Raw genomic sequence first — 23,412 nt, 5'->3', positions numbered from 1 at the left:
CGGTGTGTTTTGGGATCATTGTCATGCTGAAAGACCCAGCCACGTTTTATCTTCAATGCCCTTGCTGATGGAAGGAGGTTATCACTCAAAATCTCACGATACATGGCCACATTCATTCTTTCCATTACACGGATCAGTCGTCCTGGTCCCTTTGCAGAAAAACAGCCCCAAAGCATGATGTTTCCACAGTAGGTATGGTGTTCTTTGGATGCAACTCAGCATTCTTTGTCTTCCAAACACGACGAGTTGAGTTTTTACCAAAAAGTTATATTTTGCTTTCATCTGACCATATGGCATTCTCCCAATCTTCTTCTGGATCATCCAGAAGTTCAGATGGGCCTGGACATGTACTGGCTTAAGCAGGGGGACACGTCTGGCACTACTGCAGGATTTGAGTCCCTGGCGGCATAGTGTGTTACTGATGGTAGGCTTTGTTACTTTGGTCCCAGCTCTCTGCAGGTCATTCATTAGGTCCCCCCGTGTGGTTCTGGGATTTTTGCTCACCGTTCTTGTGATCATTTTGACCCAACGGGGTGAGATCTTGCATGGAGCCCCAGATCGAGGGAGATTATCAGTGGTCTTGTATGTCTTCCATTTCCTAATAATTGCTCCCACAGTTGATTTCTTCAAACCAAGCTGCTTACCTATTGCAGATTCAGTCTTCCCAGCCTGGTGCAGGTCTACAATTTTGTTTCTGGTGTCCTTTGACAGCTCTTTGGTGTTGGCCATAGTGGAGTTTGGAGTGTGACTGTTTGAGGTTGTGGACAGGTGTCTTTTATACTGATAACAAGTTCAAACAGGTGCCATTAATACAGGTAACAAGTGGAGGACAGAGGAGCCTCTTAAAGAAGAATTTATAGGTCTGTGAGAGCCAGAAATCTTGCTTGTTTATAGGTGACCAAATACTTATTTTCCACCATAATTTGCAAATAAATTCATTAAAAATCGCATTAAGGAGAAGTGTATCTAAAGTTCCATGTATAACACTTGTATTTTCATTAACATTTATGATGAGTACTTCTGTAAATTGATGTGGCTCTCTGCAAAATCACGGGCTGTTTTTGGAACTACTGAACATAACGCGCCAATGTATACTGAGATTTTTCTTATATAAATATGAACTTTATCGAACAAAACATACATGTACTGTGTAACATGAAGTCCTATGAGTGTCATCTGATGAAGATCATCAAAGGTTAGTGATTAATTCTCTCTCTATCTCTGATTTTTGTGACTAGTCTCTTTGCCTGGAAAAATGGCTGTTTTTCTGTGACTTGGCTCTGACCTAACATAATCATTTGTGGTGCTTTCGCCGTAAAGCCTATTTGAAATCGAACACTGTGACGGAATTGACAAGAAGTGTATCTTTAAAATGGTGTGAAATACTAGTATGTTTGAGGAATTGTAATTACGGGATTTCTGTTGTTTTGACTTTGGCGCCCTGCACTTTCACTGGCTGTTGTCATATCGATCCCGTTAGCGGGATCTCAGCCCTAAGAAGTTTTTAAATCACCGGCCTCCACTTGTGTAGATATAGCAGAGGAGACGAGGCAAGAAAATCACTTTAGACTATTAGAGATTAGGGCTGACCCCAATTAGTCGACTGGTTGAGTGTTTGGTCGTTAGGCTGTTGGTCGACCAAGATTGTTTTAGTCATGCAGTAACAAATATATTTGCGCCCAGATCAGTAAACTAATCCATTGTGGCCTAGACTAAAAGCCAATGTATGCTTAATACGATTTGTGTGGCACAATTATGGAGCCTCCAGAGGTATGCAGAGGCCAAATCGAGCTCTGTTCCGGATCGTCATGCGCCTCCCAAATTTTGTAATAATGCGGAGGGCTCTATATAACTCTCAGCATTGACATGATTGGTTGACGGTAGATGGGGGCAGTACATTCTGTAGAAAACAAACTCTTCCTTAACAACAGATCTGCACTGCTCCACGAAGTGCAAGAAGTATGAATGACCTGACTTCTGCGAAAACCATATCGCCATAAATTGCTGCATGACCAATCCAGACGTAGGATTGACCATGCACTTCTCTCTCCAGAATGCGCTCGTTCCAACCAATTTGTGCACATATGTTTTTTCATAACTTCACTGTGTGAATTGTTTGCATTCAATTGTTTGTGTATATCAATTCTCCATTACATATAACACCAGTTGTACATTTACCGTTAATTCCTATTTCTAATTTGGAATGTTTGATACTCTGTGTAAGGTAATTTCTGTTCATGCATTCTATATTATTATTATAATTGTAGGAGTAGAAACATTGCTTGCAGAGTGCCGAACCTATGCTACACTTGTGAGAAACACGTTTTGGTTTATTTCATTCCATTTACGAGTTTTGTCAATTTAGTCATCGTCTTTTGTTTAGCGCGTGCTCCAGTCAATGTTGAGTTAGGACGTGCACGCATAGGAAGTAGACCTATATGTTACCTGGCCTGAGCGTAAATGTAGGCATATAAATGTGCCCATTTGGGGATCTGAAAGTATTTATGATTGGCTTAACACACCACTACTAATGACCTGTTGAGCTTCTCAAAGTAATGTTTTCTTCATCTCAAACATCATTCAAACAAAGTCGGTTTTTACATCCATTGAGAATTAGAATAGTTCCTCAATGTATTTGAAAAATCTTTCCAGCACTCTCCTTTTCAAAAACCACAGCGTGAAAAGGGAAAAATGTCCTGCTCTGATCCAGTGGAAACGCCATAAAATAAGCCTACCTTTAATTTGTATTTATTTATTTATTTAACCTTTATTTAACTAGGTAGACTAGTTGAGAACAAGTTCTCATTTGCAACTGTGACCTGGCCAAGATAAAGCATAGCATTTCGACACATACAACAATACAGTGTGCCAATAAGAATGTGGTGATTGACAGTCGAAAGCCTTGGCCAGGTCGATGAATACGGCTGCACAGTAATGTCTCTTATCAATGGCGGTTATGATGTCGTTTAGGACCTTGAGCGTGGCTGAGGTGCACCCATGACCAGCTCTGAAACCAGATTGCATAGCGGAGAAGGTACGGTAGGATTCGGAATGGTCCGTAATCTGTTTGTTAACTTGGCTTTCAAAAACCTTAGACAGGGTAGGATAGATATAGGTCTGTAGCAGTTTGGGTCTAGAGTGTCACCCCCTTTGAAGAGGGGGATGACCGCAGCAACTTTCCAATCTTTGGGAATCTCAGACGATACGAAAGAGAGGTTGAACAAGCTAGTTATAGGGGTTGCAAGAATTTTGGCAGATCATTTTAGAAAGAGAGGGTCCAGATTTTCTAGCCAGGCTGATTTGGAGGGGTCCAAATTTTGCAGGTCTTTCAGAACACCAGCTATCTGGATTTGGGTGAAGGAGAAATGGTGGGGGCTTTGGCGGGTTGGAGGGTGCCAGACAGTTGACCGGGGTAGGGGTAGCCAGGTGAAAAGCATGGCCAGCCGTAGAGAAATGCTTCTTGAAATTCTCAATTATAGTGGTTTTATCGGTGGTAACATTATTTCCTAGCCTCAGAGCAGTGGGTAGCTGGGAGGAGGTGCTCATGGACTTTACAGTGTCCCAGAACCTTTTTGAGTTTGTACTACAGGATGCAAATTTCTGTTTTTGAAAAAGCTAGCCTTAGCTTTCCTAACTGCCTGTGTATATTTGTTCCTAACTTCCCTGAAAAGTTGCATATCACGGGGGCTATTCGATGCTAATGCAGAACGCCACAGTATGTTTTTGCGCGGGTCATGGGCAGACATAGTCCTTGGTTCACTCCAGACCTATCTGTTCCTAGTTTTTAAAAAATTGAATGGGGCATGCTTATTTAAGATGGTGAGGAAGGCACTTTTAAAGAATAACCAGGCATCCTCTTCTGACGGGATGAGGTCAATGTCAATCCAGGATACACCGGCCAGGTCGATTAGAAAGGCCTGCTCGCAGAAGTGTTTTAGGGAGTGGTTTAGGGAGTGTGAAAGTGATGAGGGGTGGTCGTTTGGTCGCAGATTACCTGATTACTTCTTGATTACTTCTTATCAGTGCTTGACTTGGACTGAAATAGGTTTAGGTACTCAATTGTGGGTTCTGGTAATGTTTATTTATGTGCAGATGCTCCACTGTACTTGTGAGCTAATATTCTATAAGAGGAACAGGAGCAACCAGAATATTTTATACAATGTAGCAAGTTAGCTACCTTTGGTCTGACCCAAGATAATAGTTCATACCATTGTGATTTATAGGATATTTATTTTTATCAGGATATTTTCTACATTCAGGCTGCAATGTTTTCATTTGTTGGCTTTATCTAGGCTATTTTTACATAGTTGGCAATGGCAATAGAAGTTACATGTTAGGTTTGTATCATTTTCATTTAGATAGAATTTTTATTAACCACAAGACAATGATTTTGAGATGAATAAGTTATAAATTAAATGAAACTGCTAAATGAAAATGTGCATATGAAAACCATAACTGGCACTTAGATCGTTAGAAATTGTAAGATACATTGGCATTTCACATGAGAAAGGTTGCCGAATCCTCATGTAGCCTACTACCGGCAACTTCAGGAGCATAATGGCAGAATTTGTGAAAGCCAGCACGAGCAGGAGGAGAATAGTTGGGTCAGGTTATATATTTTTTCCTTCTGGATATCTAGAGGCAGTTGTCTTATTTCATCAAACCATAAGCTCAATGCATACTGTTTATTTTATTAAAACACATATGGAAAAATACAAGAACAGATGACTTTCAGTCGACCAATATATATATTTTTTTCCAGGGACAGCCCTAATTGAGATGTGGAAAGTCCATGTCTCCTCTAGTCTAGATCCCTCGCAAAACCTTAATTTAGACATGCAAAGAAGATCTCCCTCTAAGATGCCAATGATCACTGGGTGGGGGGATATAGTAAATGTGCTGTATATCCTCAGTCAAATTGTACCCAGAAAGTCATTTCAGTGATAGCGAGCTGGGCACAGTCAAGAAACTGTATGAATGTAGGAAAACTATAATTTCGACACAGTTTCGATTTTACTTGAGTCATTTTAAAGTATATTGAGTCCCTCCCAAAAAAAGGCCTATATCAGTCATGACAGCAGTCAAATTTAGTCACGGTAATTAGACTTCCCCAAGCTCTGATACTGCTGATGGTCTTTAGTAGCCTACCAAACTTGCTAACTGCCTGGTATTCAGGACTCTTATTGTCCCTCTAATCACTCTGACATCAATGCAAATGTGATTGAAAATCTAATCAAACACTTCATGAGAGCCCATGAGCTCATGTTGCACAACATTTCTATAGGCTATGTAATTGCGTGAGAAAACAGAGTTGATGGCCTCTATTAAAAAAAGGATCCCATCAGCTTTCTATAGGCCTACTATATTTATTTATCAACTTCTCTTATATTAAGCACATTGCTTCTCTTTACAACAGGAGTAGCCTACCTGGCTGGCATGAAAATAAACCATGGGAAAGGCATCCTCCATTCACTAGTTAAGTGCATAGATTACGTATTTTTTGCCCCTGCCCCAGTTTCAAGATAGTGGTCCATTCGAAATCAAAACAAATTTCACACATAAACTAAATAATGTATGTAAAGACAAGATTAAATCAAGAATAGTCTGATGGGTGACAATATCAGCCTGTCACATGTGAATGATGCCCAGCTTGTGTGCAGTAAGGCAAGAAACAGCGCCTGCCTTTTTTGCGACTTTTTCAAATCAGTCGCACACCTCATGTAGGCCTATAAGGTTTGTATCACAGGGCACCCCGAGTGGCGCAGCGGTGTAAGTCACTGCATCGCAGTGTTGCTGCGTCACTACAGCCTGGGTTTCGTTCCCATACTGTGTTAAAACCAGGCAGGAGTCCCATAGGGAGGCGCACAATTGGCCTTGCATTGTCCGGGTTAGGAGAGGGTTTGGCCGGGGGGGCTGTACTTGGCTCATCGTGCTCTAGAGACTCCTTGTGGCGGGCCGGATGCCTGCAGGCTGACTTCTGGTTAAGCAAGCAGGTGTTAAGCAGCGCAGCTTGACGGGTCATGTTTCGGAGGACACATGACCTGACCTTCACCTCTCCTGTGCTCGTTGGAGAGTTGCAGCGATGAGACAAGATTGTAATCACGAAATTGGGTAGAAGGGGTTAACATTTTATAACAACTAAAGTGGGAGAAATACCATCTTAAAATTAAGCATATTAATCCTCTTTACAATGGTTGTAGAGCCTAACTGGCATACATACGCACTGTGTGAGTTTCAAGGTTGGGGAAGTTCATTTTCACCATAAAAATTCACCTTTATAATAAAAGCATTACATGAACAATTGCATTTGCGGTCACTTTTGAGAATGGTGCTTTCCCGCTAATTGATTGCATTATGGAACGTTCATGCTTATAGCCTACTGCCGTTCGTGCATTGCTGTGCTTATAATGTGAAGTAATAGCCAAATAGTTTATTAACATTTTAAGCTAAACGTTCTGATCGGTTGCATCAGCCTCAATATTTAAAAAATATTTGTTGATGCTAGTGGTTGCATTAATTTGGAATCTACTCCCTTCCACAACTGTCCCAGACTATGCTTGGAATATTTATATGGGGGATAATAGATTGACATGGGCTAGTGATTTTGATGTTCGTTAGGCCTACTCACCTTGCTGGCTGACGAAAAGTAAATGTGGCCAGTTCTTCCGACATCTTCAATATGCTCCTCGGCATTTGATAAGGATGCACACAGGCAGCTGCATCTCTGTGAGAAGGACCTGATCACGTGATGGGCATTGGCTAATAAGAATTGAGATATCTGAGAGAACCATGTGAGTGAGAGGCCCTTCTGGGGATGCAGCCGGGAGAAGGGAATTGTAATTATTATATTCAGCCCAAGAGGCACAACGGACAACGGCCGCAAAAGGCATGGATTTTTTTAGGGGGCATTACGGCAACACAAAGGGGATGCAGCCAGGAAATTCAAGGCAAATTGTGAATGAGAGACTGATGAAGTGTGTGCAGCCTGCGCAAAAAAACAGAGCAAAGCCTTTCATGCAACTTTTTAAAAATCATCCTTAGTCACATCATGCTGCCTTAGAATGTGATTAAAATCAAAACATATATCCCAACGTTTGTACCACAACTAAAGTTGCATAAATAACTCTAAATTAAGCATATCGGAGGGCCTGTTAGCTGCATGTGCGTGACTCCCTCAAATCATTTGGAGATAATATCCTTTCTATTTTATTCAGCTTTGTTCAATTGTATTCTTGATACTATAAAATAATATCAAATAATGCCACGGAATTCCAAGCAAATCTTGTTTGCTAAATGAACTAGGGTAGCCCACAGCCATAGCCAGATTAGGGCCTAACATAAGGACAACTCAGAGTATGCTATTCTGTACATCTAAAATATATATTTTCCTCATATCATGTTTGTTTAGACCTGTCTAAAATAAATAATGGATTTATTGTGATGGTGTAGGCTATATTAAATTGATTTATTAGACCTGTTGAAATGTAGATGTTTCAAAACATGTGGCTTGTAGGCTATGCGTGGAAGCCAGGAGATGCTAAATGCGTTTGTTAATTACCATGAGACCGACAGTTATTTGCTTGACAATCACCAGCTGACAATTTTGTGACCGCCACAGCCCAGTAATGAGACACTACTGCTTTGAGTAGTCCAGACTGAATAATCTCTGATTGGTAAACCTTATGACGCTGATGTGTGTCAATTACAATAACACTACTGAAAGGGTAAATGGTCAAATACAGCTAGGCAATCATTCTAAGGTCGATGGTTTCATTCCAGGATGATGCCCTCATTCTCTCCCCTTGGCATCCACATCCCTAAGGACTTGGTGTGGACATGGTCCATACACACCCGCACAGTCGTGAAGAGGGCACGGCAGCGCCTCTTCCCCCTCAGGAGGCTGAAAATATCTGGCATGGGCCCTCGGATCGTCAAAAAGTTACAGCTGCACCATCAAGAGCATCTTGACACTTTGCATCACCGCTTGGGTATGGGAAATGCACCGCCCTTGACTGCAAAGTTCTACAGAGGGTGGTGAGGAGAGCCCAGTACATCACTAGGGCAGAGCTTCCTGCCATCCAGGACCACGAAATCAAATGTATTGGACACATCCACATATTTATAAGATGTTATTGAGGGTGTGGCAAAATTTGCGTATCAGGCGGTGCCAAAGACTCCAGCCACCAAAGCCATCGACTGTTAATTCTGCTACTGTCTGGCAAACGGTACGGGAGCATCGGCTCTCGAACCAACAGACTCCGAGACAGCTTCTAAATCAAATAAAAATGTATGTCACACACATATTTAGCAGATGTTATTGCGGGTGTAGCGAAATACTTGCACCCCCAAGTCATAAGACTGCCAAATAGCCAGACTGCTAAATAGTAAATTAATGGTACCCGAACTATCTGCACTGACCCTATGCATACTCAATAGACTATATATACACAAACCAGACACACACTTCACTCACTCACACACTGTACATTGACACTCCGCCACAAAACCTACACACATTCACATAACACAACACAATCACAGTTTTAAACTAATTTGGTGCTGCTACACTGTTATTTATTTCACACTTATTATTGTCTATCCTAATGCCTAGTCACTTTACCTTGCCTTCATGTACATATCTACCTCGAATACCTTGTACCGCTGCACATTGATTTGGTACTGGTACCCCCTGTATATAGCGTTACAGCCTTATTCTAATATGTATTACATTGATGAGGGGAAAAAACTATCCACACACAATACCTCAGAATGACAAAGCAAAAACAGGTTAAAAAAAAATCACATTTACATAAGTACTCAGACCCTTTACCCAGTTGAAGCACCTTTGGCAGCGATTACAGCCTCGAATCTTCTTGGGTATGACGCTACAAGCTTGGCACACTTTGGTATTTGGTAGCTTTGGTATTTAACCAAAAGCAAGCCAGAAGCTAGCCAGTTTACTGGCTAACGTTAGTATTCAGCTAACCACGGTTTGTGGTCATCAGCTATCCTTTAGCTCGAAAAGCTATTTCCAGTTTTGTACAACGCGACTCAGACCAGAACATACCGGACCTATTTTTCTCTCCATATCCCCGGATTTCAACCGCAAGCTCTGGACATTTACACCTGGATCTCGCAGCTAACTAGCTGCTATCTGTGTGACTATTGGCTTACGTCGATCCCGGAGCAAACATAAATTATTCCGGAGGTAGCCAGCTGAAGAGTTCCATCAGCCACTCCTGGGCTACGATCACCTATCCGGACCCGTTTTACTGCCGATGCAGAGCCCCACCGGGACTTCACGACTGGACTACCGATGTTATCTGCCCGAGGGAGTTATCCAACTGGCCCCTCCGTCACAATGTTACCTGAACGCCCATCTGCGGCCCGCTAATCGTTAGCTGTCTTATCGGCTGCTATCTGAATAGGTCTATCGGACAATTTTTCTTGGGTGACTAGAACTTTATCTATTTTGCCAATTGGATTGATCCCCTCTACCACACGGAACCCCACTAATCTACCGACAGAAACGCACAAGGTGGCTAGAAACAGACCTCCATCCTATGCTAGCTTGCTACCGATGGCCCGGCTAGCTGTCTGAATCACCGTGACCCCCAACCAACCTCACTACTCACTGTAACCTTATGATCACTCGACTAAGCATACCTCTCCTTAATGTCAATATGCCTTGTCCATTGCTGTTCTGGTTAGTGTTTATTGGCTTATTTCACTGTAGAGCCTCTAGCCCTGCTCATTATACCTTATCCAACCTTTTAGTTCCACCACTCACACATGCAATGACATCACCTGGTTTCAATTATGTTTCTAGAGACATTATCTCTCTCAATGCCTAGGTTTACCTCCACTGTATTCACATCCTACCATACCATTATCTGTAAATTTTACCTTGAAGATATTTTATCGCCCCCAGAAACCTGCTCCTTTTACTCTCTGTTCCAGACGTCCTAGACAACCAATTCTCATAGCTTTTAGCTGTACCCTTATCCTACTCCTCCTTTCTTCCTCTGGTGATGTAGAGGTGAATCCAGGCCCTGCAGTGCCTAGCTCCACTTCTATTTCCCAGGCGCTCTCTTTTGATCACTTCTGTAACCGTTATAGACTTGGTTTCATGACTGTTAACATTAGAAGCCTCCTCCCTAAGTTTGTTTTATTCACTGCTTTAGCACACTCTGCCAACCCGGATGTTCTAGCCGTGTCTGAATCCTGGTTTAGGAAGACCACCAAAAATTCTGAAATCTTCATCCCTAACTACAACATTTTCAGACAAGATAGAACAGCCAAAGGGGTTGATGTTGCAATCTACTGCAAAGATAGCCTGCAGAGTTCTGTCCTACTATCCAGGTCTGCACTCAAACAATTTGAACTTCTACTTTTAAAAATCAACCTCTCTAAAAACAAGTCTCTCACTGTTGCCACCTGCTATAGACCCCCCTCTGCCCCCAGCTGTGCTCTGGACACCATATGTGAACTGATTGCCCCCCATCTATCTTCAAAGCTCGTGCTGCAAGGCGACCTAAACTGGAACATGCTTAACACCCCAGCCATCCTACAATCTAAGCTTGATGCCCTCAATCTCACACAAATTATCAATGAACCTACCAGGTACCATCCCAAAGCCGTAAACACGGGCACCCTCATAGATATAATCCTAACCAACTTGCCCTCTAAATACACCTCTGATGTTTTCAACCAAGATCTCAGCGATCACTGCCTCATTGCCTGCATCCATAATGGGTCAGCGGTCAAACGACCTCCGCTCATCACTGTCAAATGCTCCCTGAAACACTTCAGCAAGCAGGCCTTTCTAATCGATCTGGCCGGGGTATCCTGGAAGGATATTGATCTCATCCCGTCAGTAGAGGATGCCTGATTATTACAAAAAAAGCCTTCCTCATCATCTTAAATAAGCATACCCCATTCAAGACATGTAGAACCAGGAACAGATATAGCCCGTGTATCTCTCCAGACCTGACTGCCCTTAACCAACACAAAAACATCCTATGGCGTTCTGCATTAGCATTGAACAGCCCTTGTGATATGCAACTATTCAGCGAAGCTAGAAACCAATATATACAGGCAGTTAGAAAAGCCAAGGCTAGCTTTATCAAGCAGAAATTTGCTTCCTGCAACACAAACTCAAAAAAGTTCTGGGACACTGTAAAGTCCATGGAGAATAAGAACACCTCCTCCCAGCTGCCCACTGCACTGAGGATAGTAAACAATGTCACCACCGATAAATCCACTATAATTGAGAATTTCAAGAAGCATTTCTCTACGGCTGGCCATGCTTTCCACCTGGCTACCCCTACCCCGGTCAACAGCACTGCACACCCCACAGCAACTTGCCCAAGCCTTCCCCATTTCTTCTTCTCCCAAATCCAGTCAGCTGATGTTCTGAAAGAGCTGCAAAATCTGGACCCCTGCAAATCAGCCGGGCTAGACAATCTGGACCCTCTCTTTCTACAATTATCTGCCGAAATTGTTGCAACCCCTATTTCTAGCCTGCTCTTTCATGTCATCTGAGATTCCCAAAGATTGGAAAACAGCTGCGGTCATCCCCCTCTTCAAAGGGGGGGACACTCTTGACCCAAAATGCTACAGACCTATATCTATCCTACACTGCCTTTCTAAGGTATTTGAAAGCCAAGTCAACAAACAGATTACCGACCATTTCGAATCCCGCTATGCAATCTGGTTTCAGAGCTGGTCATGGGTGCACCTTAGCCACGCTCAAGGTCCTGAACGATATCTTAACCGCCATCGATAAGAAAGAATACTATGCAGCAGTATTCATTGACCTGGCCAAGGCTTTCGACTGTCAATCACCACATCCTCATCGGCAGACTCGATAGCCTTGGTTTCTCAAATGATTGCCTCGCCTGGTTCACCAACTACTTCTCTGATAGAGTTCAGTGTGTCAAATCAGAGGGCCTGTTGTCCGGGCCTCTGGCAGTCTCTATGGGGGTGCCACAGGGTTCAATTATTGGACCGGCTCTCTTCTCTGTATACATCAATGATGTCGCTCTTGCTGCTGGTGAGTCTCTGGTCCACCTCTACACAGACGACACCATTCTGTATGCTTCTGGCCCTTCTTTGTACACTGTTAACAATGCTCCAGACGAGTTTCAATGCCATACAACACTCCTTCCGTGGCCTCCAACTGCTATTAAATACAAGTAAAACTAACTGCATGCTCTTCAACCGATCGCTGCCTGCACCCGCCCGTCCAACATCACTACTCGGTTCTGACTTAGAATATGTGGACAACTACAAATACCTAGGTGTCCGGTTAGTCTGTAAACTCTCCTTCCAGACTCGCATCAAACATCTCCAATCCAAAGTTAAATCTAGAATTGTCTTCCTATTTCGCAACAAAGCATCCTTCACACATGCTGCCAAACATCAACCATTGTAAAACGGACCATCCTATCGATCCTCGACTTTGGCGATGTCATCTACAAAATAGCCTCCAATACCCTACTCAATAAATTGGATGGAGTCTATCACAGTGCCATCCGTTTCGTCACCAAAGCCCCATATACTACCCACCACTGCGACCTGTACGCTCTCGTTGGCTGGCCCTCGCTTCATACTCGTCGCCAAACCCACTGGCTCCAGGTCATCTACAAGACCCTGCTAGGTAAAGTCCCCCCTTAACTCAGCTAGCTGGTCACCATAGCAGCACCCATCTGTAGCACGCGCTCCAGCAGGTATATCTAGCTGGTCACCCCCAAAACCAATTCTTCCTTTAGCCGTCTCTCCTTCCAGTTCTCCGCTGATCAATTAGCCTTTTAAAATGATAAACTTGGATTAGCTAATACAACGTGCCATTGGAACACAGGATTGATGGTTGCTGATAATGGGCCTCTGTACGCCTATGTAGATATTCCATTAAAAAACTGCCGTTTCCAGCTACAATAGTCATTTACAGCATTAACAATGTTTACAATGTATTTCTGATAAATGTAATGTTATTTTAAATGGACAAAAAAAATAGCTTTTCTTTCAAAAACAAGGACATTTCTAAGTGACCCCAAACTTTTGAACAGTAGTGTATATAATAATTGATCAACCCTACAAGCAGCACAATACAAAGGAGGAACTTCTTGATGCAATTAAAGCCATTAAGTCCGGGAAAATACCAGGGATGGATGGCATACCAGTGGAGGTATATATATATTTTTTGATATTCTCAGAGGACCGTTATTAGCATGTTTTAACCAATCCTATATAAATAGATTACCGGACACTCAACAAGGTCTGATTTCATTATTACTGAAACAGGATCCAAGTGGTAAATATAAAGATCCAGTCCATTTAAAAAATTCTAACTAAATGCTTAAATTAAATGCTTAATTAAAAAGGTTTTGTCAGATATTATTCATCCTAGTCAGACATGCTTTTTACATGGATGATACATTGGAGATAATATTAGACAAGTACTGGAAACAACAGAACACTATGAAATATCTGGGAATCCAGGCCTGGTATTCATAGCTGACTTTGAAAAGGCCTTTGATAAAGTATGACTGGCGTTTATATATAAATGCCTGGAATTTTCCAATTTTGGAGAATTTCTTATAAAATGGGTTAAAGTTATGTATACTAACCCTCGGTGTAAAATAGTAAATAATGGCTACATCTCAGAAAGTTTTAAAAACTGTTTGAAATAAAAAATGTTTGAAATGTTAGCTGTTAAAAATCAGATCCAACAATGATATTAAGGGATTAGAAATCCAGGGTTTAAAAACAAAGGTGTCATTGTACGCTGATTATTCATGTTGTTTTCTTTTAAATCCACAATTAGAATTCCTCCACAACCTCAAGAGGATCTAGATACTTTTTCCTAACCTCTCTGGATTAAAACCAAATTATCTGTACTATATTACATATTGGATCACTAAAAAATACTTTTCCATTACTGTGTAGTTTACCTATAAAATGGTCTGACGGGATGTGGACCTACTCGGTATACATATCCCAAAATACATATCCCAAAATAACTAAATGATGTCACTCTAATACATTTTTATAGAAAGTTAGATAAAAATAGATCTTGCTACCAAGAAAAGGAAAATACTTATCTATTTGTGGAAAAATCTCCCTGATTATATTCTATAGCGACCTGTTTTTTAAATTATATGAACAAAAATTATATCAATTTGATTGGAATAGCAAGCCAGACAAAATTAAATAGGCCTATTTATATAATGAATATACATAGTGGGGCAAAAAAGTATTTAGTCAGCCACCAATTGTGCAAGTTCTCCCACTTGTAATTTTCATCATAGGTACACTTCAACTATGGCAGACAAAATTAGAAGGAAAAAAATCCAGAAAATCACATTGTAGGATTTTTTATGAATTTATTTGCAAATGATGGTGGAAAATAAGTATTTGGTCACCTACAAACAAGCAAGATTTCTGGCTCTCACAGACCTGTACCTTCTTCTATAAGAGGCTCCTCTGTCCTACACTCGTTACCTGTATTAATGGCACCTGTTTGAACTTGTTATCAGTATAAAAGACACCTGTCCACAACCTCAAACAGTCACACTCCAAACTCCACTATGGCCAAGACCAAAGAGCTGTCAAAGGACACCAGAAACAACATTGTAGACCTGCACCAGGCTGGGAAGACTGAATCTGCAATAGGTAAGCAGCTTGGTTTGAAGAAATCAACTATGGGAGCAATTATTAGGAAATGGAAGACATACAAGACCACTGATAATCTCCCTCGATCTGGGGCTCCATGCAAGATCTCACCCCGTGGGGTCAAAATGATCACAAGAACGGTCAGCAAAAATCCCAGAACCACACGGGGGGACCTAGTGAATGACCTGCAGAGAGCTGGGACCAAAGTAACAAAGCCTACAATCAGTAACACACTACGCCGCCAGGGACTCAAATCCTGCAGTGCCAGACGTGTCCCCCTGCTTAAGCCAGTACATGTCCAGGCCCGTCTGAAGTTTGCTAGAAAGCATTTGGATGATCCAGAAGAAGATTGGGAGAATGTCATATGGTCAGATCAAACCAAAAATCTGCTACACCAAACAGTACCTATCCTGTAACACACAGTAATAGATACCAAAAATCTTTGGTTAAATCTCATTATTTAACAATCTGTAGCTAACAGAACTGGTGATCAGCAGATGGGAGAGGTTGTCAGGATGAAATTTCCATTCCAAAGAAACATACAGTAAGTTCAGGGAATACTTGTAAAGATGTGGGAGAAGGATCATGATCAAACTGCCATTCAGCTCCTCATCAGTCATCTGCTTGAAATTGAGCATAAGGTCTAATCCCTCGAGAGGGATACAGTTCACGGGATACAGTTCTGCTACAATGAAACATGCAGGCAAAGGAATTCTGTTTCTATATCTAGAATCCACTCCAGGAAGATGCCCAGGCACCATACGGTATTGTCTGCAAGACAAAAACAAACAAAATTATACTCCATTGTACAGTTTGAACAACAGTTGAACATGTGCACAGGCACAGAGATTACATTTGCAACAATATCTAGCCGAATATAAATAATTAGGGCATAACCCTCAACCTTTGCACAGGGACGAGGCCGTACAAATGAGGCTAGGTATGTAGGCAGAGAGTATCTACCTACAGTCATGTCTATCAGGCATGCTTAGGCAAATATTTTCATAGTGAAACCAGATTCAGTTTTACAACAGTAAGTTATTGTATTATTGTTTTCTCCTCACTGTTTGCTAGTTAACTTAGCTAGCTAGCTGGATATGCAATACATGTTATTTACATCTGTTGGGAATCCTATCTTGCATCATGCTTATCATTTTGTGATTTTAATGCATCCATTGTCATAATCATAACCAATTACAACCCTCATCAATTACGTTACATAGCTAGCTAGTAAATTAGTTACAGTTGCTGATGCAACACATTTGCTAAAAAGTTACAATTGCGAGGCGTGTCACATAACAAGTTGGCTAGCTCGTTAGCCTGGCATCTGCTAACTCCAGTCATGCGCTTATGCTTGTGGTAAACCAAGCTTTAGGTAGCTGGCCATATTTACCACTAAAAAGAGAAGGGATTTTACAATTGAGATACAACATATCTATTTTTAGTCTTAGATATGGCTACCGGTAGATGTTTGGCTAGCTAGCTGCACAGCTAATTATTTGGTTTCTCCCCACTGTAATGAAGTAGTAGGTTAGCCAGCAATACACAAGAGTTTCAGTAGATAAACTAAAAGTTAGCTAGGTGGCTTGCAGGAAAAATAACTTACTTAGCTAAGCACCGTATTTGTCATCTGCCCTCTAGGTGCTGGCATCGGCTTTAGCTGAGCTTCTAATGTTAGCTAAATCCAACTCTTTGATTCGAATCCTCTTCGCTATCTTCCGATTGAAACATGTATGCTTGAATGTCACCATGTAGCTAATAGATAGCTCCATCATCAAATTCATGTTGATGAGAGGAATCACTTGAAGCCATTGTGTCTTGGTGAGGTCATTCAGTTTTGCCCCAAGGATTGTGGTTAGTGTCCGCCTCCTTTTAATTTAAGCCCGCCTTGGGGGAGTGACGGGGGCTAGAGCACAAAGCACTGCACAACACAAGTTGTAGTCTTGCAGAGACCGGAAAAAAATGGTCTGCTTGTATATTTAGCGATGAATCCGCCAATAGGAACACCCACAACAATGATCAGTATAACACAGAGCCTTTGCGAAATGCCACAAAGCAGGACTACATGTATTTTTAGATCTCAACCCCCCACTCCATCAATACACTGGAAGCCGCCATAGGGTGCATCATTCAGCGTGTGAAGCCCTGACCTGCTTTGCTACACGGCAACTGCGTGTGAAACACATCTCACTGTCCTAGAAATGCCTCAGACATGATGAAACCAAGCCCAGATTTTCCCAGGGTGAAATTCCTCTAAGAGGTGACTATTGGTAAAAAAGGGATGAGAATGAACTATTAGCACTACATGGGTCTTATTCCTTTAGATTCTGATAAACTATACTGTAGAAGCATGTGTCATTGTTTTTACCAGTCATGACGCACACATTCACTAGGCACATGTAGTAACAGAGAGTGTCTGCATCATTGGCCTTTTGCTTTGGTTGGGCCTTTAACTATTTCTGCCAGCCTCAGCTGTGTGTGAGTGTTGGTGTCATTGCACATTCAAATGTTTAGCTATTTTAAGCCTGATTAATGAGCATTGACTATCAAGGTCTTCAGGAACAAAGTTGCGAAAACTACTCCATGGTTCTTCTCCATCCATTTGTCATGTTCAAATAAAAATTCCATTTTATTTGTCACATGCTTTGTAAACAGGTGTAGACAAACAGTGAAATGCTTGCTTTACAAGTCCCTTTCCAACAATGCAGAGTATATTTTTGAAGGGAAATAGTGACAAAAATAAATACACAGTGATTAACCCGTGTGTTCGACTGGGAACACACAGGTTGAATCAACGTTGTTTCCACATCATTTCAATGAAATTACATTGAACCAATGTGGAATAGACGTTGAATTGACGTCTGTGCAGTGGGATGGCTAAATACAGTGCCGAGTCAATGTGCAAGGGGTACGAGGTAATTGAGGTGGTTACAGTTGAAGTCGTAAGTTTACATACACCTTAGCCAAATACATTTAAACTCAGTTTATAACAATTCCTGACATTTAATCCTAGTAAAAATGCCCCGTCTTAGGTCAGTTAGATCACCACTATTTTAAGAATGTGAAATGTCAGAATAATAGAAGAGAGAATGATTTATTTCAGCTTTTCTTTCTTTCATCACATTCCCAGTGGGTCAGACGTTTACATACTCAATTAGTACTTGGTAAATTGTTTAACTTCGGTCAAATGTTTTGGATAGCCATCCACAAGCTTCCCACAATAAGTTGGGTGAATTGTGGTCCATTCCTCCTGACAGAGCTGATGTATCTGAGTCAGGTTTGTAGGGCTTCTTGCTCGCACATGCTTTTTCAGTTCTGCCCACACATTTTCTATGAGATGAGATTGAGGTCAGGGCTTTGTGATGGCCACTCCAATACCTTGACTTTGTTGTCCTAAAGCCACTTTGCCACAACTTTGGAAGTTCACTTGGGGTCATTGTCCATTTGGAAGACCCCTTTGCGACCAAGCTTTAACTTCCTGACTGATGTCTTGAGATGTTGCTTCAATATATCCACATAATTTTCCTGTCTCGAGATGCCATCTATTTTGTGAAGTGCACCAGTCCCTCCTGAAGCAAAGCACACCCACAATATGATGCTACCCCGTGATTCACGGTTGGGATGGTGTTCTTCGGCCTGCAATCTTACACCTTTTCCTCCAAACATACCGATGGTGATTATGGCCAAACAGTTCTATTTTTTTTTCATCAGACCAGAGGACCTTTCTCCAAAAAGAACGATCTTTGTCCCCATGTGCAGTTGCAAACCATAATCTGTTTTTTGTAATGGTGGTTTTGGAGCAGTGGCTTCTTCTGCTGAGCGGCCTTTCAGGTTATGTCGATATAGGAATCGTTTTACTGTGGATATAGATAATTTAGTACCCGTTTCCTCCATCTTCACAAGGTCCTTTGCTGTTGTTCTGGGATTGATTTGCACTTTTCGCACCAAAGTATGTTCATCTCTAGGACACAGAACGCGTTTCCTTCTTGAGCGGTATGACGGCTGTGGGGTCCCATGGTGTTTATATTTGCGTACTATTGTTTGTACAGATGAACGTGGTACCTTCAGGCGTTTGGAATTTGCTCCAAAGGATGAACCAGACTTGTGGGGGTCTACAATCTATTTTCTGAGGTCTTGTCTGATTTATTTTGATTTTCGCATGATGTCAAGCAAAGAGGCACTGAGTTTGAAGGTAGGCCTTGAAATACATCCACAAATGATGTCAATTAGCCTATCAGAAGCTTCTAAAGCCATGACATAATTTTCTGGAATTTTCCAAGCTGTTTAAAGGCATAGTCAACTTAGTGTATGTAAACTTCTGACCCACCGGAATTGTGATACAGTGAGTTATAAGTGAAATAATCTATCTGGAAACAATTGTTGAAAAAATAACTTGTGTCATGCACAAAAAAATGTCCTAACTGACTTGCCAAAACTATAGTTTGTAAACAAGAAATTTGTGGAGTGGTTGAAAAACAAGTTTTAAATGACTCCAACCGAAGTGTATGTAAACTTCCAACTTCAACTGCATGTACAGTGGGGCAAAAAAGTATTTAGTCAGACATCAATTGTGCAAGTTCTCCCACTTAAAAAGATGAGAGAGGCCTGTAATTTTCATCATAGGTACACTTCAATTATGACAGACAAAATTAGAAAAACAATCCAGAAAATCACATTGTAGGATTTTTAATGAATTTATTTGCAAATTATGGTGAAAAATAAGTATTTGGTCACCTACAAACAAGCAAGATTTCTGGCTCTCACAGACTTGTAACTTCTTCTTTAAGAGGCTCCTCTGTCCTCCACTCGTTACCTGTATTAATGGCACCTGTTATCAGTATAAAAGACACCTGTCCACAACCTCAAACAGTCACACTCCAAACTCCACTATGGCCAAGACCAAAGAGCTGTCAAAGGACACCAGAAACAAAATTGTAGACCTGCACCAGGCTGGGAAGACTGAATCTGCAATAGGTAAGCAGCTTGGTTTGAAGAAATCAACTGTGGGAGCAATTATCAGGAAATGGAAGACATACAAGACCACTGATAATCTCCCTCGATCTGGGGCTCCACGCAAGATCTCACCCCATGGGGTCAAAATGATCACAAGAACGGTGAGCAAAAATCCCAGAACCACACGGGGGGACCTAGTGAATGACCTGCAGAGAGCTGGGACCAAAGTAACAAAGCCTACAATCAGTAACACACTACGCCGCCAGGGACTCAAATCCTGCAGTGCCAGACGTGTCCCCCTGCTTAAGCCAGTACATGTCCAGGCCCGTCTGAAGTTTGCTAGAGAGCAATTGGATGATCCAGAAAAAGATTGGGAGAATGTCATATGGTCAGATGAAACCAAAATATAACTTTTTGGTAAGAACTCAACTTGTCGTGTTTGGAGGACAAAGAATGCTGAGTTGCATCCAAAGAACACCATACCTACTGTGAAGCATGGGGATGGAAACATCATGCTTTGGGGCTGTTTTTCTGCAAAGGGACCAGGACGACTGATCCGTGTAAAGGAAAGAATGAATGGGGCCATGTATCGTGAGATTTTGAGTGAAAACCTCCTTCCATCAGCAAGGGCATTGAAGATGAAACATGGCTGGGTCTTTCAGCATGACAATGATCCCAAACACACCGCCCGGGCAACGAAGGAGTGGCTTCGTAAGAAGCATTTCAAGGTCCTGGAGTGGCCTAGCCAGTCTCCAGATCTCAACCCCATAGAAAATCTTTGGAGGGAGTTGAAAGTCCGTGTTGCCCAGCAACAGCCCCAAAACATCACTGCTCTAGAGGAGATCTGCATGGAGGAATGGGCCAAAATACCAGCAACAGTGCGTGAAAACCTTGTGAAGATTTACAGAAAATGTTTGACCTCTGTCATTGCCAACAAAGGGTATATAACAAAGTATTGAGATACACTTTTGTTATTGACCAAATACTTATTTTCCACCATAATTTGCAAATAAATTCATTAAAAATCCTACAATGTGATTTTCTGGATTTTTTTCTCATTTTGTCTGTCATGGTTGAAGTGTACCTATGATGAAAATTACAGGCCTCTCATCTTTTTAAGTGGGAGAACTTGCACAATTGGTGGCTGACTAAATCATTTCCCCCCCACTGTACATATAGGTAGAGTGACTAGGCAACAGGATAGATAAGACATTAGCAACAGCATTTGTGGTGTGTGGTGTCTGTATGCATATGTAGTGTATGTATGTGTGTGTGCGTGTGCGTATGTATGTGTGTGTTGGAGTGTCAGTGTAACTATGTGTGAGTGTGTGTGTGTGCATAGTCAGTGCAAGAGATTTGATTAGCTATATAGCAGTCTTGTTCAGCAATCTTATGGCTTGGGTGTAGAAGCTGTTCAGGGTCCTGTTGGTTCCAGACTTGATGCACTGATTCCGCTTGCCGTGTGGTAGCAGAGAATACAGTCTACGGCTTGGATGGCTGGAGTATTTGACAATTTTTGGGGACTTCCTCTGACACCGCCTGTTATAGAAGTCCTGGATGGCAAGTGTTGACTGAAGCCTAGTGTCATTGCTCCTGTTCCTAATTGCCAGACACCTGTTAGAAGACCATGGGAGTTGCCCATCTCTTTCTCCTCTGCAAAATCAGTAAGCCTATCATTTTTCCATGTCTGTAGCCTACTGGAGTAAAAACCATATTCAAGCCCATGTGTTGAGAAGGAATCAACTAAGCACAATGCTGCAAGTTAACTTGCACTATTACAATCACGCAAGACGCCCACCAACACATGCACACACACACACACAATTTTCTGCTCTAAAACCAAGCTATGGCAGGCCTGCATTTCAGGGCCCAACATTTCTCTCAAATCTAAAACTGATTTATGCTCCCTGCAACACAAGACTAGCAGAGAGAGAGAGAAAAAAAAATCACATTATTTTTCATTGACAACAGGCTACAAATTGTGTGCCTGCTGTGCAATATGAGAGAGAACTGATTTGACCTTGATAGAGAGCGAGAGACAGCGACAGAGAAAGAGCTCTATAGTAACATCATGGAAAGACAGAGAACATGACAGCAGATTTTGTGATCTGGGCTAGGACTGTCAATTAGTGAACCTGTATTGCCATAACAGAACACAAACACATACTGGTAGGCCTACACTATTCCCACAGACAGTAGCTTGGCAACTATGGGAGGAGTTCTAGGCCTATAGAAAATTGGGTTAGAATTTTTTTTTTTTTCAACATGCATAAAGTCAATGCATTTTGTACCCTAGTATAAACCTATTGTATGCATTTATTGTAGGCCCTATGCAAATTTGACCATCCAATTTCCCAATTCTGTTTTAAATCATTGGAATTTGAGGAGAATAGGATGTAGAACTCTATGACAGATGATAATAATGTTATATTTAAATAGAGTGACGGACAGCATGCGAGTAATGGCCGAGAAATAGCGTCACTGTATTGCGGAAACAAAGTATCACTGTAACTGTAATCTATCGACATTTTTGGCAACATAATTTCAAATTAACCTACTCGCGTGCTTGCATGAATATGGATTTAAAAAATGACATTAATAAAATGAGGGCAATATGACAGGGGAAACTCTGTATGCATGCCCCATAACACTCGCCAGCCTCGTGCAAGACTGCTTCTCGAGACGATACAACGTGCTTTACAGGTTATTCTAATAACAGTTTAATTGCACTGATTAGAGGGACGAAATTGGGGAAGTATTGGTAAGGCTACAGGCCGACTATTATTAGCATAAATATAATATACTGTAATCCCAGTTTATGTTAATCCCATTGCAATTAATTTCGATACATTAGCCTCGATTCGGCCTGTTGGGCTCCGTCAAGATTTTCTTAATGACAAATCGGTTTAAAATTTTAATTTACCCCGCTACACTAGTGACCTAATAGCTAATAACTCGCAATCCCCTGAAAAAAAGCCTATTTCGAGGAATCTGTGGAAATATTTAGAGACATTTAAATTCCAATAGCCTATTTTAATTGCGGGGACATATGGCAACCATCTATTATAGGCTAAAACCATCACAGTTTATTAAAATAAATTCAGTAGATCATTGACCGTAAGTATATAATGTTATAATGGGGGGGGAAAGGTGCCAACAGAGTGGAAGAACACATCCGATATACCGTTTGATCAGCTTTGATTGGCTGTTGACATTATTGGGGTGCAAATCATGATGAACAAACGTCTCCGTTATGTAGGCCCAGTCGAAAAAAACACAAGGCTATTAAATTATTAAAATGTACATGCAAATTGCAGCCTGGGATACATTCACATTGGTAACTGAATAAAGCCGATAAATGAGACTGTACTATGGCTCTGAAATGTCATCAATAAGATATCATTGTTTTAATATGCAAACCCGATCTGATCGTGTCCCAAACCGATTTCTTACCCCAGCTTTTAGCGGTTCGGCCAATAAACTCTCCTGTTCGTGGGTTGTAGATCGAATCTTTCCAGGAGGAAGTCTGCGGTTTGTCTCCGTCAGCTACGGGTGTCTCCTCCTTGGTCGACATGGTTGGCTTTGAGTTGTTCAAAATGATGACCGTAGATGGTAAGAATGTTATAATGCCCAAAAGGTCTATAAACGATGGATTGCCTGTTTTATAAAATAAAAAATGGAGTGTTATTTCCGAGCCAATACAGCCTAGTCTCTTCAAGTTACCCTCTCCACACGGATACAGTACCGCAGCAACTGAGCTGGAGGAAAATTCGCATTTGAAGC

General features: G+C 41.6%; 1 protein-coding gene across 1 annotated transcript in view; it reads right to left on the bottom strand.

Moving 5' to 3' along the window:
- The window catches only part of LOC112216692 (sodium/potassium-transporting ATPase subunit beta-3), a 47,604-nt gene extending 24,192 nt beyond the window's left edge, over window positions 1-23,412 (bottom strand). Inside the window, exon 1 of the mRNA XM_024376682.2 lies at window positions 23,083-23,412. Within this exon, the coding sequence (XP_024232450.1) occupies window positions 23,083-23,203 (121 nt within the window). The 5' untranslated portion in view covers window positions 23,204-23,412. The remainder of the gene's footprint in view (window positions 1-23,082) is intronic.

This window comes from Oncorhynchus tshawytscha, linkage group LG17 (assembly GCF_018296145.1).
Source record: "Oncorhynchus tshawytscha isolate Ot180627B linkage group LG17, Otsh_v2.0, whole genome shotgun sequence".
Lineage (NCBI taxonomy): Eukaryota > Metazoa > Chordata > Actinopteri > Salmoniformes > Salmonidae > Oncorhynchus > Oncorhynchus tshawytscha.
Note: the sequence above shows the minus strand (reverse complement) of the source record. Positions and strands in the feature narration are given on the sequence as shown.